At 57.9% G+C, this 13,248-nt stretch overlaps 1 protein-coding gene across 16 annotated transcripts in view; it reads left to right on the top strand.

Moving 5' to 3' along the window:
* Positions 1-13,248, top strand: part of mycbp2 (MYC binding protein 2) — a 104,413-nt gene that overhangs the window by 50,842 nt on the left and 40,323 nt on the right. For 15 of the 16 annotated variants that reach the window (XM_035392821.1, XM_035392816.1, XM_035392827.1 and 12 more), the window contains 17 exons: positions 205-324; positions 724-805; positions 1,104-1,221; positions 2,176-2,380; positions 2,497-2,650; positions 2,857-3,029; positions 4,091-4,216; positions 4,436-4,563; positions 6,083-6,174; positions 6,386-6,520; positions 6,759-6,842; positions 7,301-7,397; positions 8,432-8,624; positions 9,066-9,340; positions 10,587-10,808; positions 11,288-11,479; positions 13,056-13,248. The exon at positions 13,056-13,248 is cut by the window's right edge and continues 14 nt beyond it. In XM_035392821.1, the coding sequence (XP_035248712.1) occupies positions 205-324; positions 724-805; positions 1,104-1,221; positions 2,176-2,380; positions 2,497-2,650; positions 2,857-3,029; positions 4,091-4,216; positions 4,436-4,563; positions 6,083-6,174; positions 6,386-6,520; positions 6,759-6,842; positions 7,301-7,397; positions 8,432-8,624; positions 9,066-9,340; positions 10,587-10,808; positions 11,288-11,479; positions 13,056-13,248 (2,589 nt within the window). The remainder of the gene's footprint in view (positions 1-204; positions 325-723; positions 806-1,103; positions 1,222-2,175; positions 2,381-2,496; positions 2,651-2,856; positions 3,030-4,090; positions 4,217-4,435; positions 4,564-6,082; positions 6,175-6,385; positions 6,521-6,758; positions 6,843-7,300; positions 7,398-8,431; positions 8,625-9,065; positions 9,341-10,586; positions 10,809-11,287; positions 11,480-13,055) is intronic. The other variant, XM_035392819.1, reaches the window with a different exon arrangement.

The following is a 13,248-nucleotide window of genomic DNA, read 5'->3' as shown; positions in this document are numbered from 1 at the left end:
CGCTGCTGTCTTTCATTTAGCACACCCTCCATCACTCCCTCTATCCCTCCATCCCTCGCTCTGTTCTTCACTGCTGTATGATGTTTTCTCTCCAGGTGTCAGGTGTTCAGGTACGGCCTGAGAGTCCTGGTGCCCTGCCCGTCTCTTTCGGCTGCCCCCCCCCCCCCCCCCCACAGTCCTGACTGTCCCTCTCCTGCTCCACAGACCGCAGCAGCGAGCGCGGAGACAAGGACGCCAGCAAGATCACCACCTACCCCCCCGGGGCGGTGCGCTTCGACTGCGAGATGCGCGCTGTGCAGGTCAGCTGCGGCTTCCACCACTCCGGTACGTTCCGCCGCCCCCCCAGCCGCCCCTCCCGCCCCCCCCAGCCTTCGCCCCCCCCCCCCCGCCCACCGTGCAGCCAAACGGGCCGTGCTCTCTGAGGGTAAAACTCAGCGAAGTGATGAGCGACAGCCGGTTTGAGGCGCGTTTGGAACCTGTTGCTCATTGGCCTCCACGCTGATCCCGGTGCACTCTGGGATGTGAGTTCGCTTTCCACTGGTCGCGAACTGGGCCGTGGCAGTCAGATGAGTGCTGGGGGTAAAGGACAGATGAAATGGTTTGAAATAGTGGGTGACAGTTTCTCCTCTCCCCTTACCCCTCTCCTCTCCTGTCATCTCCTGTCCTCTCCTTCTCTCCTCTCCTGTCCTCTCCTTCTCTCCTCTCCTCTCCTCTCCTCTGCAGTGGTGCTGATGGAGAACGGGGACGTTTACACCTTCGGCTACGGGCAGCACGGCCAGCTGGGACATGGAGACGTGAACTCCAGGTAAAGAACACACACACGTGCACACACACACACACACACTCTCACACACACACACACACACACACACTCTGTCTCTCTCACACACACACACGCACACGCACACACACACACACACACACTCTCACACACGCATACTCTATCTCTCTCTCACACACACACACACACACACACACTCTGTCTCTCTCACACACACACACACACACACACTCTTGTCTCTCTCACACACACACACGCACACACACACTCTCTCTCTCACACACACACTCACTCTAACCCCCCTGTGTTGTGCTGTGTTCAGGGGCGCTCCTACTCTAGTCCAGGCTCTCCCGGGGCCCAGCGTTCAGGTGACGGCCGGCAGCAACCACACGGCCGTGCTCCTGATTGACGGACAGGTCTTCACCTTCGGCAGCTTCTCGGTACGGTCTTCCTCCTCTCTTTATGTCGCCGGGGCGACGGGCTGCTGTTTGTTACCCTGCTGTGTGGAGTGTGCGGTGATCGCTGTGGTAGTGTAGGTGTGTGTACTGGAGTGTGATGAGAGGGTGTGTCTGTAACGTGCAGTGACGCGGGTTGTTGTGTTCGGCTGAGGGTGCTCAGTGCCGGGAGTGTGTTGGGCTGAGGGTGCTCAGTGCTGGGAGTGTGTTGGGATGAGGGTTCTCAGTGCAGGGAGTGTGTTGGGCTGAGGGTGCTCAGTGCTGCGAGTGTGTTGGGCTGAGGGTGCTCAGTGTTGGGAGTGTGTTGGGCTGAGGGTGCTCAGTGCAGTGAGTGTGTTTGGCTGAGGGTGCTCAGTGCTGGGAGTGTGTTGGGCTGAGGGTGCTCAGTGCTGCGAGTGTGTTGGGCTGAGGGTACTCAGTGCTGGGAGTGTGTTGGGCTGAGGGTGCACAGTGCTGCGAGTGTGTTGGGCTGAGGGTGCTCAGTGCTGGGAGTGTGTTGGGCTGTGGGTGCTCAGTGTTGGGAGTGTGTTGGGCTGAGGGTGCTCAGTGTTGGGAGCGTGTTGGGCTGAGGGTGCTCAGTGTTGAGAGTGTGTTGGGCTGAGGGTGCGCAGTGCTGCGAGTGTGTTGGGCTGAGGGTGCTCAGTGCAGGGAGTGTGTTGGGCTGAGGGTGCTCAGTGTTGGGAGTGTGTTGGGCTGTGGGTGCTCAGTGTTGGGAGTGTGTTGGGCTGAGGGTGCTCAGTGTTGGGAGCGTGTTGGGCTGAGGGTGCTCAGTGTTGAGAGTGTGTTGGGCTGAGGATGCGCAGTGCTGCGAGTGTGTTGGGCTGAGGGTGCTCAGTGCAGGGAGTGTGTTGGGCTGAGGGTGCTCAGTGTTGGGAGTGTGTTGGGCTGAGGGTGCTCAGTGCAGGGAGTGTGTTGGGCTGACGTGCGGTCCCCTTACAGAAAGGGCAGCTGGGCCGGCCCATTCTGGACGTGCCCTACTGGAATGCCCGGCCCTCCCCCATGCCCAACATCGGGGCGAAATACGGGCGCAAGGCCACCTGGATCGGGGCGAGCGGGGACCAGACCTTCCTGCGCATCGACGAGGCGCTCATCAACTCGCACGTGCTCGCCACCTCCGAGATCTTCGCCAGCAAGCACATCATCGGTGAGGCCCCGCCCCCCCCCGTCCTCCTCCCGCGTTCGGCCCTCTGCTGGCCAGTGCCGGTGGTGCGCGTGCTTTTTGCTGAAGGTGGTGCCTGTCTCTCCGCCCCCCCTCCCCAGGTTTGGTGCCCTCCTCGGTCTCCGAGCCCCCCCCCTTTAAATGCCTGCTGATTAACAAGACGGACGGCAGCTGCCGGACCTTCAGCGACTCGGAGCAGGAGGACCTGCAGGGCTTCGGCCTCTGCCTGGACCCCGTGTATGACGTCATCTGGAGGTGTGTCCCGCTGCGTTAGGCACCGCCCCTGTCTCAGTGCCCGCCTTACACCTGTCTGTCAATCAGAAAACAAACATCCCTGTGTAACCTTTCAGTGGTCCACCCTACTGCAGGCAGGATGAGGGAGTTTGGGTCACTGGCTTAAGGCCCATGGTGAGGGCACAGTCTCATGCCCTCTCTCTCTCTCTCCCCCCCCCCCCCCCCAGGTTCCTGCCCGCCTCACGGGAGATGTGTTGCTATAACGCGGTGATCGCTGATGCCCGCGTGCCGTCCGCCTCCGACCTGCAGGCGCGCTGCAGCATCCTGAGCCCTGAGCTGGCACTGCCATCCGGCCCCCACGCCACCACCACCCGCTCCCATGGAGCCCTGCACATCCTGGGTATGAGCCCCCTAAACCCCCACCCCCCCACCCGCTCCCATGGAGCCCTGCACATCCTGGGTATGACCCCCCTAAACCCCCACCCCCCCACCCGCTCCCATGGGGCCCTGCACATCCTGGGTATGACCCCCCCTAAACCCCCACCCCCCCACCCGCTCCCATGGGGCCCTGCACATCCTGGGTATGACCCCCCCTAAACCCCCACCCCCCCACCCGCTCCCATGGAGCCCTGCACATCCTGGGTATGAGCCCCCTAAACCCCCACCCCCCCACCCGCTCCCATGGGGCCCTGCACATCCTGGGTATGAGCCCCACCCCACTACCCAACCCCTCACACCACCACCACCCGCTCCCATGGAGCCCTGCACATCCTGGGTATGACCCCCCTAAACCCCCTCCCCACTACCCAACCCCCACCCCCCACCCCCCTATCCCCTACCCGCTCCCCTACCCCCACCCGCTCCCATGGAGCCCTGCACATCCTGGGTATGACCCCCCTAAATCCCCACCCCCCCACCCGCTCCCATGGGGCCCTGCACGTGTTAATGGAAAATAAAGGGCTACCTGCTCACAGCCATTTATACACACACCTGGCTGGTCTGTGTGGTCGGCTATTTGCTTTGTAAATGCTTACCTGGGTGTTAAGAAACAAACAAAAGCTGCTTTCCTCATCTATTTGGATATTACCACAACTCACGTCATGGTAAGTTTTGAAGTTGCTTGTGCGTCAGTGTTTACGCAGTCTTTTCATGGAAAAAACCCTGTGCTTCATAATGTCAGGATGTGGCTGGTCTCACATTACCAGTGGAAATGTGTTTCCTTGATTAACATTAGTATGTGCAGAAAAAACCTACCTACACACATTTTAGGGTGTTTTAATTTACTATTACAATTATTCCGCACCTCTGATACAGTCACACTGACCTTGGTTTTAATTGTATTCGTGTGTGTCTGTGTGTGTGTGTGTGTGTGTGTGTATGTGTATGTGTGTGTGTGTATGTGTGTGTGTGTGTGTGTGTGTGTGTGTGTGTGTGTGTGTATGTGTGTGTGTGTCTCCTCAGGGTGCCTGGACACGCTCGCTGCCATGCAGGACCTGAAGATGGGCGTGGCCAGCACTGAAGAAGAGACGCAGGCCGTCTTGAAAGTCTACTCCAAGGAGGACTACAGCGTGGTCAACCGGTTCGAGAGTGAGTGCGCATGCTGTCCTGTGAGCTGTGCTCGGTCCCGTGACCGCCTGTGACCGCCTGTGCCTGGCTGTGATTGGCTGTGACTGCCTGTGACCAGAGTGGTCTTAACACTCCTAACTCCCCGCTGCTCTAGTGAGATGTTCATAGCCAAACAGCACCCCGCCCCTCAGGTCTTAAGTCCCGTGCGGTGTGATGACATCACGGTGCGTTTGGTTCCAGGTCACGGGGGCGGCTGGGGTTACTCCGCCCACTCCGTGGAGGCCATCCGGTTCTGCGCCGACGCCGACATCCTGCTGGGGGGGCTGGGGCTGTTTGGGGGCCGGGGGGAGTACACCGCCAAAATCAAGGTGAGCCAGTCCCGTCCCGCGGCTGCTTTATAACAGGCACAGGGAGGATAATTAGACCCAGGGTCTGTCACAGTGCCAGCCCCTCCTGTGTCTCTGCTAGGGAGCGTGTCACAGTGTGAGCCCCTCCTGTGTCTCTGCTAGGGAACGTGTCACAGTGTGAGCCCCTCCTGTGTCTCTGCTAGGGAACGTGTCACAGTGTGAGCCCCTCCTGTGTCTCTGCTAGGGAGCGTGTCACAGTGCCAGCCCCTCCTGTGTCTCTGCTAGGGAACGTGTCACAGTGTGAGCCCCTCCTGTGTCTCTGCTAGGGAACGTGTCACAGTGTGAGCCCCTCCTGTGTCTGTGCTAGGGAACGTGTCACAGTGTGAGCCCCTCCTGTGTCTCTGCTAGGGAACGTGTCACAGTGTGAGCCCCTCCTGTGTCTCTGCTAGGGAACGTGTCACAGTGTCCGTGTGAGAGGATCTTAGTGGGGCTGCTTTAGGATTTCAGCTCCTGCTGCAGCTGTGAGGAGCTGGACTGTGGGGTTGGGGCTGTGGGGTGGGGTTAGGGCTGTGGGGTTAGGGCTGTGGGGTTAGAGCTGTGGGGTTAGGGCTGTGGGGTTGGGGCTGTGGGGTTGGGGCTGTGGGGTTGGGGCTGTAGGGTTTGGGCTGTGGGGTTGGGCTGTGGGGTTGGGGCTGTGGGGTTGGGCTGTGGGGTTGGGGCTGTGGGGTTGGGCTGTGGGGTTGGGGCTGTGGGGTTGGGGGTGTGGGGTTAGGGGTGTGGGGTTAGAGGTGTGGGGTTAGAGCTGTGGGGTTAGGGCTGTGGGGTTAGGACTGTGGGGTTAGGGGTGTGGGGTTGGGGCTGTGGGGTTAGGGCTGTGGGGTTAGGGCTGTGGGGTTAGGGGTGTGGGGTTAGAGCTGTGGGGTTAGGGGTGTGGGGTGGGGTTAGAGCTGTGGGGTTAGGGCTGTGGGGTTAGGGGTGTGGGGTTAGAGCTGTGGGGTTGGGCTGTGGGGTTGGGGCTGTGGGGTTAGGGCTGTGGGGTTGGGCTGTGGGGTTAGAGCTGTGGGGTTAGGGCTGTGGGGTTAGGGCTGTGGGGTTAGGGGTGTGGGGTTAGGGCTGTGGGGTTAGAGCTGTGGGGTTAGGGGTGTGGGGTTAGGGGTGTGGGGTTAGGGCTGTGGGGTTAGGGGTGTGGGGTTAGGGGTGTGGGGTTAGGGCTGTGGGGTTAGGGCTGTGGGGTTAGGGGTGTGGGGTTAGGGGTGTGGGGTTAGGGCTGTGGGGTTAGGGGTGTGGGGTTAGGGGTGTGGGGTTAGGGCTGTGGGGTTAGGGCTGTGGGGTTGGGGCTGTGGGGTTAGGGCTGTGGGGTTGGGGCTGTGGGGTTAGAGCTGTGGGGTTGGGCTGTGGGGTTAGAGCTGTGGGGTTAGGGCTGTGGGGTTGGGGCTGTGGGGTTGGGCTGTGGGGTTAGAGCCAGTCGGATGTTAACGGCTCGTTGTCCTGCAGCTGTTTGAGCTGGGTCCAGATGTGTTAAGGGCTTGTTGTCTTGCAGCTGTTTGAGCTGGGTCCAGATGGGGGAGACCATGAGACAGACGGGGACCTGCTGGCTGAGACGGACGTGCTGGCGTACGACTGCGCAGCCAGGTAAACACTGCAGAGAGGGAGAGTGTGTGTGTGTGTGTGTGTGTGACTGCGCCACCAGGTAAACACTGCAGAGAGGGAGAGTGTGTGTGTGTGTGTGTGTGACTGCACCGCCAGGTAACACTGCAGAGAGGGAGAGCAATGAGCCAGGTCTGTGTGTGTGTGTGTATATATAGGTGTGTGTGTGACGGCGCTCTCCCCTCCCCCCCCCCAGGGAGAAGTACGCCATGATGTTTGACGAGCCGGTGCTGCTGCAGCTGGGCTGGTGGTACGTGGCCTGGGCCCGCGTCTCAGGCCCCAGCAGCGACTGCGGCTCGCACGGACAGGCCACCATCACCACCGACGACGGGTACGCACCGCCCAATCACAGCTCTCTGCACGCAGGGGCACGCGGCCGATTGGCTGAGGAACTGCGTGTGTAACTCCCTGGCTTGAGTGAAATATCCAGCTGTTTAAACGCACTCCGTGTGGTGAATCTGATCTGTTTAAATCACTCTGGATCAGAGAATTGCGTGTGTATCCCTGTACTGACCGTGTCCTTCTGCAGAACACGTTTGTGTGTTAATGGCCTCTCTCCCTGCTCGCAGTGTGGTCTTTCAGTTCAAGAGCTCCAAGAAGTCCAACAACGGTACGGATGTGAACGCGGGTCAGATACCTCAGCTGCTCTACAGGCAAGTCCGGTTCTGTCTGCACGCGTGCACGTCTGTACGGACCCAAACGGGTTTCCCTCTCTCTCTCTGTCTCTCTCTCTCTCTGTCTCTCTTTCTCTCTCTCTCTCCCTCTCTGTCTCTCTCCATCTCTGTCTCTCTCTCTCTCTGTCTCTTCCTCTCTCTCTCTCTCTCTCTCCCTCTCTGTCTCTCTCTCTCTCTGTCTCTCTTTCTCTCTCTCTCTCTCTCTCTCTCTCTCTGTCTCTCTCTCTCTCTCTCTCCCTCTCTCCCTCTCTCTCTCTCTGTCTCTCTGTCTCTCTCTCTGCACATCTGTACGGACCCAAACTGGTCTCCCTCTCCTGTCTGCGTGTGCATGCTGGTTCTGATGTGGGTTCTGTCTGCGTGTGCATGCTGGTTCTGATGTGGGTTCTGTCTGCGTGTGCATGCTGGTTCTGATGTGGGTTTTGTGGCGTTTTCCGCAGGCTTCCGTCAAACGACGCCAACGCCGCCAAAGGGAAGCAGCAGACCAGCGAGCCGGTCCACATCCTGAAGAGGTCCTTCGCCCGGACCGTCTCCGTGGTGCGTTTTAAAGGGGCGTGGCCTCTGCCCGGGATGTTCCGGGTTCCTTTTATGTGCTGACTCCGCCCATTTCTCTCGCCCTTTCTCTGGCTGAAATCAGCCTGTAGTGGGATTTTTACAGGTTCTGCAGTCTGTGCCGCTGGTGTCTTCAGTACACATAGAGTTATTGATCAGCTTATAGCTGATCGGTGTTAGCTGTGAAGCGACAGTGTGTTATTGATCCCTAATGGCTTTGCCTGGTCAGTGCAAGTCCCCTCTGTCACACTGATTAACTGGCAGAAAGTAAAAGCACTCAGGAGCCACAGGACAGCTCTGGAGATCCAGTGGGTGTGAGAGGGAGTTATGGAGGGTGAGTCAGTGTGGGGATGTAGCTGAGTCAGTGTTGGGGAGCTGAGCGAGTCAGTTTTGGGGTGTAGCTGAGTCAGTGTTGGGGAGCTGAGCGAGTCAGTGTTGGGGTGTAGCTGAGTCAGTGTTGGGTGGTTGGGTGGGCGTGAGTCAGTGTTGGGGTGTAGCTGAGTCAGTGTTGGGGAGCTGAGCGAGTCAGTGTTGGGGTTTATGAGTCAGTGTTGGGGTGTAGCTGAGCGAGTCAGTGTTGGGGTTTATGAGTCAGTGTTGGGGAGCTGAGCGAGTCAGTGTTGGGGTGTAGCTGAGTCAGTGTTGGGGAGCTGAGTGAGTCAGTGTTGGGGTTTGTGAGTCAGTGTTGGGGTGTAGCTGAGTCAGTGTTGGGGTTTATGAGTCAGTGTTGGGGTGTAGCTGAGTCAGTGTTGGGGAACTGAGTGAGTCAGTGTTGGGGTTTATGAGTCAGTGTTGGGGTGTATGAGTCAGTGTTGGGGAGCTGAGCGAGTCAGTGTTGGGGTTTGTGAGTCAGTGTTGGGGTGTAGCTGAGTCAGTGTTGGGGTGTAGCTGAGTCAGTGTTGGGGTTTATGAGTCAGTGTTGGGAGCTGAGCGAGTCAGTGTTGGGGTTTGTGAGTCAGTGTTGGGGTGTAGCTGAGTCAGTGTTGGGGAGCTGAACCGAGTCCCCCCCCCCCCCGCAGGAGTGCTTTGAGTCCCTGCTGAGCGTGCTGCACTGGAGCTGGACCACGCTGGTGCTGGGTGTGGAGGAGCTGCGGGGCCTGAAGGGCTTCCAGTTCACCGCCACCCTGCTGGACCTGGAGCGCCTGCGCTTCGTAGGGACCTGCTGCCTGCGCCTGCTGCGTGTGTACATCTGCGAGATCTTCCCCATCTCAGGTGAGCTCACCTGCCCCACACACACACACACACACGCGCACACACACACACACACACACACACACACACACTCTCACACACACACACACACACACACACACACACACTACCCCCTGCGTGTGTACATCTGCGAGATCTTCCCCATCTCAGGTGAGCTCCCCTGCCCCACACACACACACTCACACACACACACACACACACACACACACACACACACACACTACCCCCTGCGCGTGTACATCTGCGAGATCTTCCCCATCTCAGGTGAGCTGAACCTGCCCCAGCGCTGATACGCACATGTGTGCGCGCGTGTGTGTGTGTTTGCGCTCTGTGTGTCTGCGCTGTGTGTGGGTGCTGTGTGTGTGTGTGTCCCTGTACTGCGTGTGTGCATCTGCACTGCGTGTGTGTGTCATCACTGTGTGTGTGTGTGTGTCTCTGCAGCCAGCTGCAAGGCGGTGGTGGACGAGTCCAGCAGGCTGGCGGAGTGTGTGGGGAAGACGCGCAGCCTGCTGAAGAAGGTTCTGTCGGAGGGGATGGATAACTGCCTGACCAAGCTGGACAACGACCCGCAGGGCTACCTGAGCCAGCCGCTGGCCCTGCTGGAGGCCGTCCTGCAGGAGTGCCACAACACCTTCACCGCCTGCTTCCACTCCTTCTACCCCACCCCCGCGCTGCAGTGGGCCTGCCTGTGCGACCTGCTCAACTGCCTGGACCAGGTGAGCCCCGCCCCGCCCTGCCCTGCCCTCACGCCTGAGCACAGGTACGGGTGAACTACACACACCTCAGCACAGGTACGGGTGAACTACACACACCTCAGCACAGCTACAGGTGAACACCACTCACCTGAGCACAGCTACAGGTGAACACCACTCACCTGAGCACAGCTACAGGTGAACATCACTTTTAAATACTTGGTTTTGCTTTTACTATATTAATGTGGGTGTGTTTATATGTAGCACATGCTGTAATGAAGGCAGTAATATTCACATGAACCTGAGGGCTCTTCTTGGTTTCCTGTTGTAATACGAGTAGTTTTGCACCTTAAAAGACAACGAGTACCTGCCTGTGTTCTGAACTATGTCCTCTGGATAAGCCTGAGTGTTTAAGCCCCCCAGTGTGAGGTAGTCCCCTAGTGTGAGGAAGTCCCGCAGTGTGAGGAAGTCCCCTAGTGTGAGGAAGTCCCGCAGTGTGAGTGTCCCGCAGTGTGAGGGTGTCCCACAGTGTGAGGGTGTCCCGCAGTGTGAGGAAGTCCCGCAGTGTGAGGGTGTCCTGCAGTGTGAGGGTGTCCTGCAGTGTGAGGAAGTCCCGCAGTGTGAGGACGTCCCGCAGTGTGAGGGTGTCCCGCAGTGTGAGGAAGTCCCGCAGTGTGAGGGTGTCCTGCAGTGTGAGGACGTCCCGCAGTGTGAGGAAGTCCCGCAGTGTGAGGAAGTCCCGCAGTGTGAGGGTGTCCTGCAGTGTGAGGAAGTCCCGCAGTGTGAGAGTGTCCCGCAGTGTGAGGAAGTCCCGCAGTGTGAGGGCGTCCCGCAGTGTGAGGACGTCCCGCAGTGTGAGGAAGTCCCGCAGTGTGAGGGCGTCCCGCAGTGTGAGGACGTCCCGCAGTGTGAGGAAGTCCCGCAGTGTGAGGGTGTCCTGCAGTGTGAGGAAGTCCCGCAGTGTGAGGAAGTCCCGCAGTGTGAGGGTGTGCCGCAGTGTGAGGGTGTCCCGCAGTATGAGGAAGTCCCGCAGTGTGAGGGTGTCCTGCAGTGTGAGGAAGTCCCGCAGTGTGAGGGTGTCCTGCAGTGTGAGGAAGTCCCGCAGTGTGAGGGTGTCCTGCAGTGTGAGAGTGTCCTGCAGTGTGAGGAAGTCCCGCAGTGTGAGAGTGTCCTGCAGTGTGAGAGTGTCCTGCAGTGTGAGGAAGTCCCGCAGTGTGCGGTGCGTTTGGTCCCTGCGCTCACACATGCGCGTCTCCCCGCTGTCTCTCAGGACATCCAGGAGGCGAACTTCCGCACGTCCAGCAGCCGTCTGCTAGCCGCGGTGATGTCAGCGCTGTGCAACACCTCCGTCAAGCTGACCTCCATCCTGCCCATCGCCTACGACGGGGAGGTGCTGCTGCGCTCACTGGTCAAGCAGGTCAGCACAGAGAACGACTCCGCCCTGGCTCACCGCTTCCCCCTGCTGGTGGCGCACATGGAGAAGCTCAGCCACGTGAGTGTGCTGCTCCTGCTCAGCCCACATTCCAGCTGGGCTCCCTGTTAGCCCTGTGAGGTGTGAGGTCACAGATGTGTGATCAGAATGTTCTTAACTGAACATTCTAATGTTGATGATGTCACAGTCACTACTGGCGACTAAAAGCAGTGGAGGTCTAGAACACTGGCTTAGAATTCTGAAAAAAAACATTCCAAAAAACCTGCTCTTCAAAGGGTTAATATCGGCATTTAAACTGGTTCTGATCAACGCTTTTGAAAATTTTAGAAAAACAAATTCATGGATGTCGATTAATCTTGCTGCCATAACCAGTCATAGAAGAGCCTTGTTTTTAATGTAGTTTACAGATTTGGTCAGGCTGTGTTTTTCAGAACGCAGGGTGTTATGTAATTCCTGTGGTGTTTTGTAGTTGTAGCTGCGCTGCTCTCCCTGGAGGGGGCACTGTGGAGCTTGTCTCATGTGCTCGTTGTGTTGGGCAGACGGAGGAGAACCTCATGGGCATGACCAGCTTTCGGGAGGTTCTGGAGAAGATGCTGGTGATCGTGGTGCTTCCTGTCAGGAAGAGCCTGAGGAAGGAAGTGGAGCTCTTCTCCCCTCACCTGGTGTCCAACACCTGCGGCCTCCTGGCCAGCATCGTCAGCGAGCTCACCGCCTCGGCCCTGGGCTCTGAGGTACAGCCGGGCCCCGAAACTCACTCTGCCTCCTTCCAGAACTCACTCTGCCTCCTTCCATAACTCACTCTGCCTCCTTCCATAACTCACTCTGCCTCCTTCCAGAACTCACTCTGCCTCCTTCCATAACTCACTCTGCCTCCTTCCATAACTCACTCTGCCTCCTTCCAGAACTCACTCTGCCTCCTTCCAGAACTCACTCTGTTTGCTGTACAAGGCAGCAAAGCTCCCAAGCAACAGCAAATTCAAGATGATGTTTCGCTGGTTATAATGCACTTTTCTCTGAGCTTGGACGGGTCCACACTGCTCATAAGCTGTGTAATGACGTTAGTGTCTGATCCACAGTGAGTCTGTCAGGGGTAGTGACAGTGTGGTGCAGTGCTGGTGTACAGTGAGTCAGGGGTAGTGACAGTGTGGTGCAGTGCTGGTGTACAGTGAGTCAGGGGTAGTGACAGTGTGGTGCAGTGCTGGTTTACAGTGAGTCAGGGGTAGTGACAGTGTGGTGCAGTGCTGGTTTACAGTGAGTCAGGGGTAGTGACAGTATGGTGCAGTGCTGGTTTACAGTGAGTCAGGGGTAGTGACAGTGTGGTGCAGTGCTGGTGTACAGTGAGTCAGGGGTAGTGACAGTGTGGTGCAGTGCTGGTGTACAGTGAGTCAGTGGTAGTGACAGTGTGGTGCAGTGCTGGTGTACAGTGAGTCAGGGGTAGTGATAGTATGGTGCAGTGCTGGTGTACAGTGAGTCAGGGGTAGTGACAGTGTGGTGCAGTGCTGGTTTACAGTGAGTCTGTCAGGGGTAGTGACAGTGTGGTGCAGTGCTGGTGTACAGTGAGTCTGTCAGGGGTAGTGACAGTGTGGTGCAGTGCTGGTGTACAGTGAGTCAGGGGTAGTGACAGTGTGGTGCAGTGCTGGTGTACAGTGAGTCAGGGGTAGTGACAGTGTGGTGCAGTGCTGGTGTACAGTGAGTCTGTCAGGGGTAGTGACAGTGTGGTGCAGTGCTGGTGTACAGTGAGTCAGGGGTAGTGACAGTGTGGTGCAGTGCTGGTGTACAGTGAGTCAGGGGTAGTGACAGTGTGGTGCAGTGCTGGTGTACAGTGAGTCAGGGGTAGTGACAGTGTGGTGCAGTGCTGGTGTACAGTGAGTCAGGGGTAGTGACAGTGTGGTGCAGTGCTGGTTTACAGTGAGTCAGGGGTAGTGACAGTGTGGTGCAGTGCTGGTGTACAGTGAGTCAGGGATAGTGACAGTGTGGTGCAGTGCTGGTGTACAGTGAGTCAGGGGTAGTGACAGTGTGGTGCAGTGCTGGTGTACAGTGAAGCTACTTTACTTTGCTATTCTTTGATCTTATAGGCTGTTTCTTAAAATATCCAAACATTGCATTTTGGATTGGCAGTAAAATCTGAACTTTGATTAATTTTTAAGATGGATTTATTTATTTTTTCATATTTGCAGTTCTTGCAGTTCTGTGTTGAACTGTTTTTCCTAGCTTGATTGTGGCCGTTTGACTCATTCGCTCCACCTGCTGGAGCTCCGGTGTATTGCACCCAGAAGCCCATTTCCACTCTGCTGTTTTTGTGTGCAGGTGGACGGGCTGAACTCGCTGCACTCGGTGAAGTCCACGCCCAACCGCTTCACCAAGACGAGCCAGGGCCGCAGCTGGAACACGGGCAACGGCTCGCCGGACGCCATCTGCTTCATGGTGGACAAGCCGGGCGCCGTGCTGGTGGGCTTCTGCGTGTACGGGGGCGGCGGCATCCACGAGTACGAGCTGGAGG

Source organism: Anguilla anguilla, chromosome 15, assembly GCF_013347855.1.
Source record: "Anguilla anguilla isolate fAngAng1 chromosome 15, fAngAng1.pri, whole genome shotgun sequence".
NCBI lineage: Eukaryota > Metazoa > Chordata > Actinopteri > Anguilliformes > Anguillidae > Anguilla > Anguilla anguilla.
The sequence above is the reverse complement of the archived record's forward strand: the minus strand, read 5'-3'. Positions and strand labels throughout refer to the sequence as shown.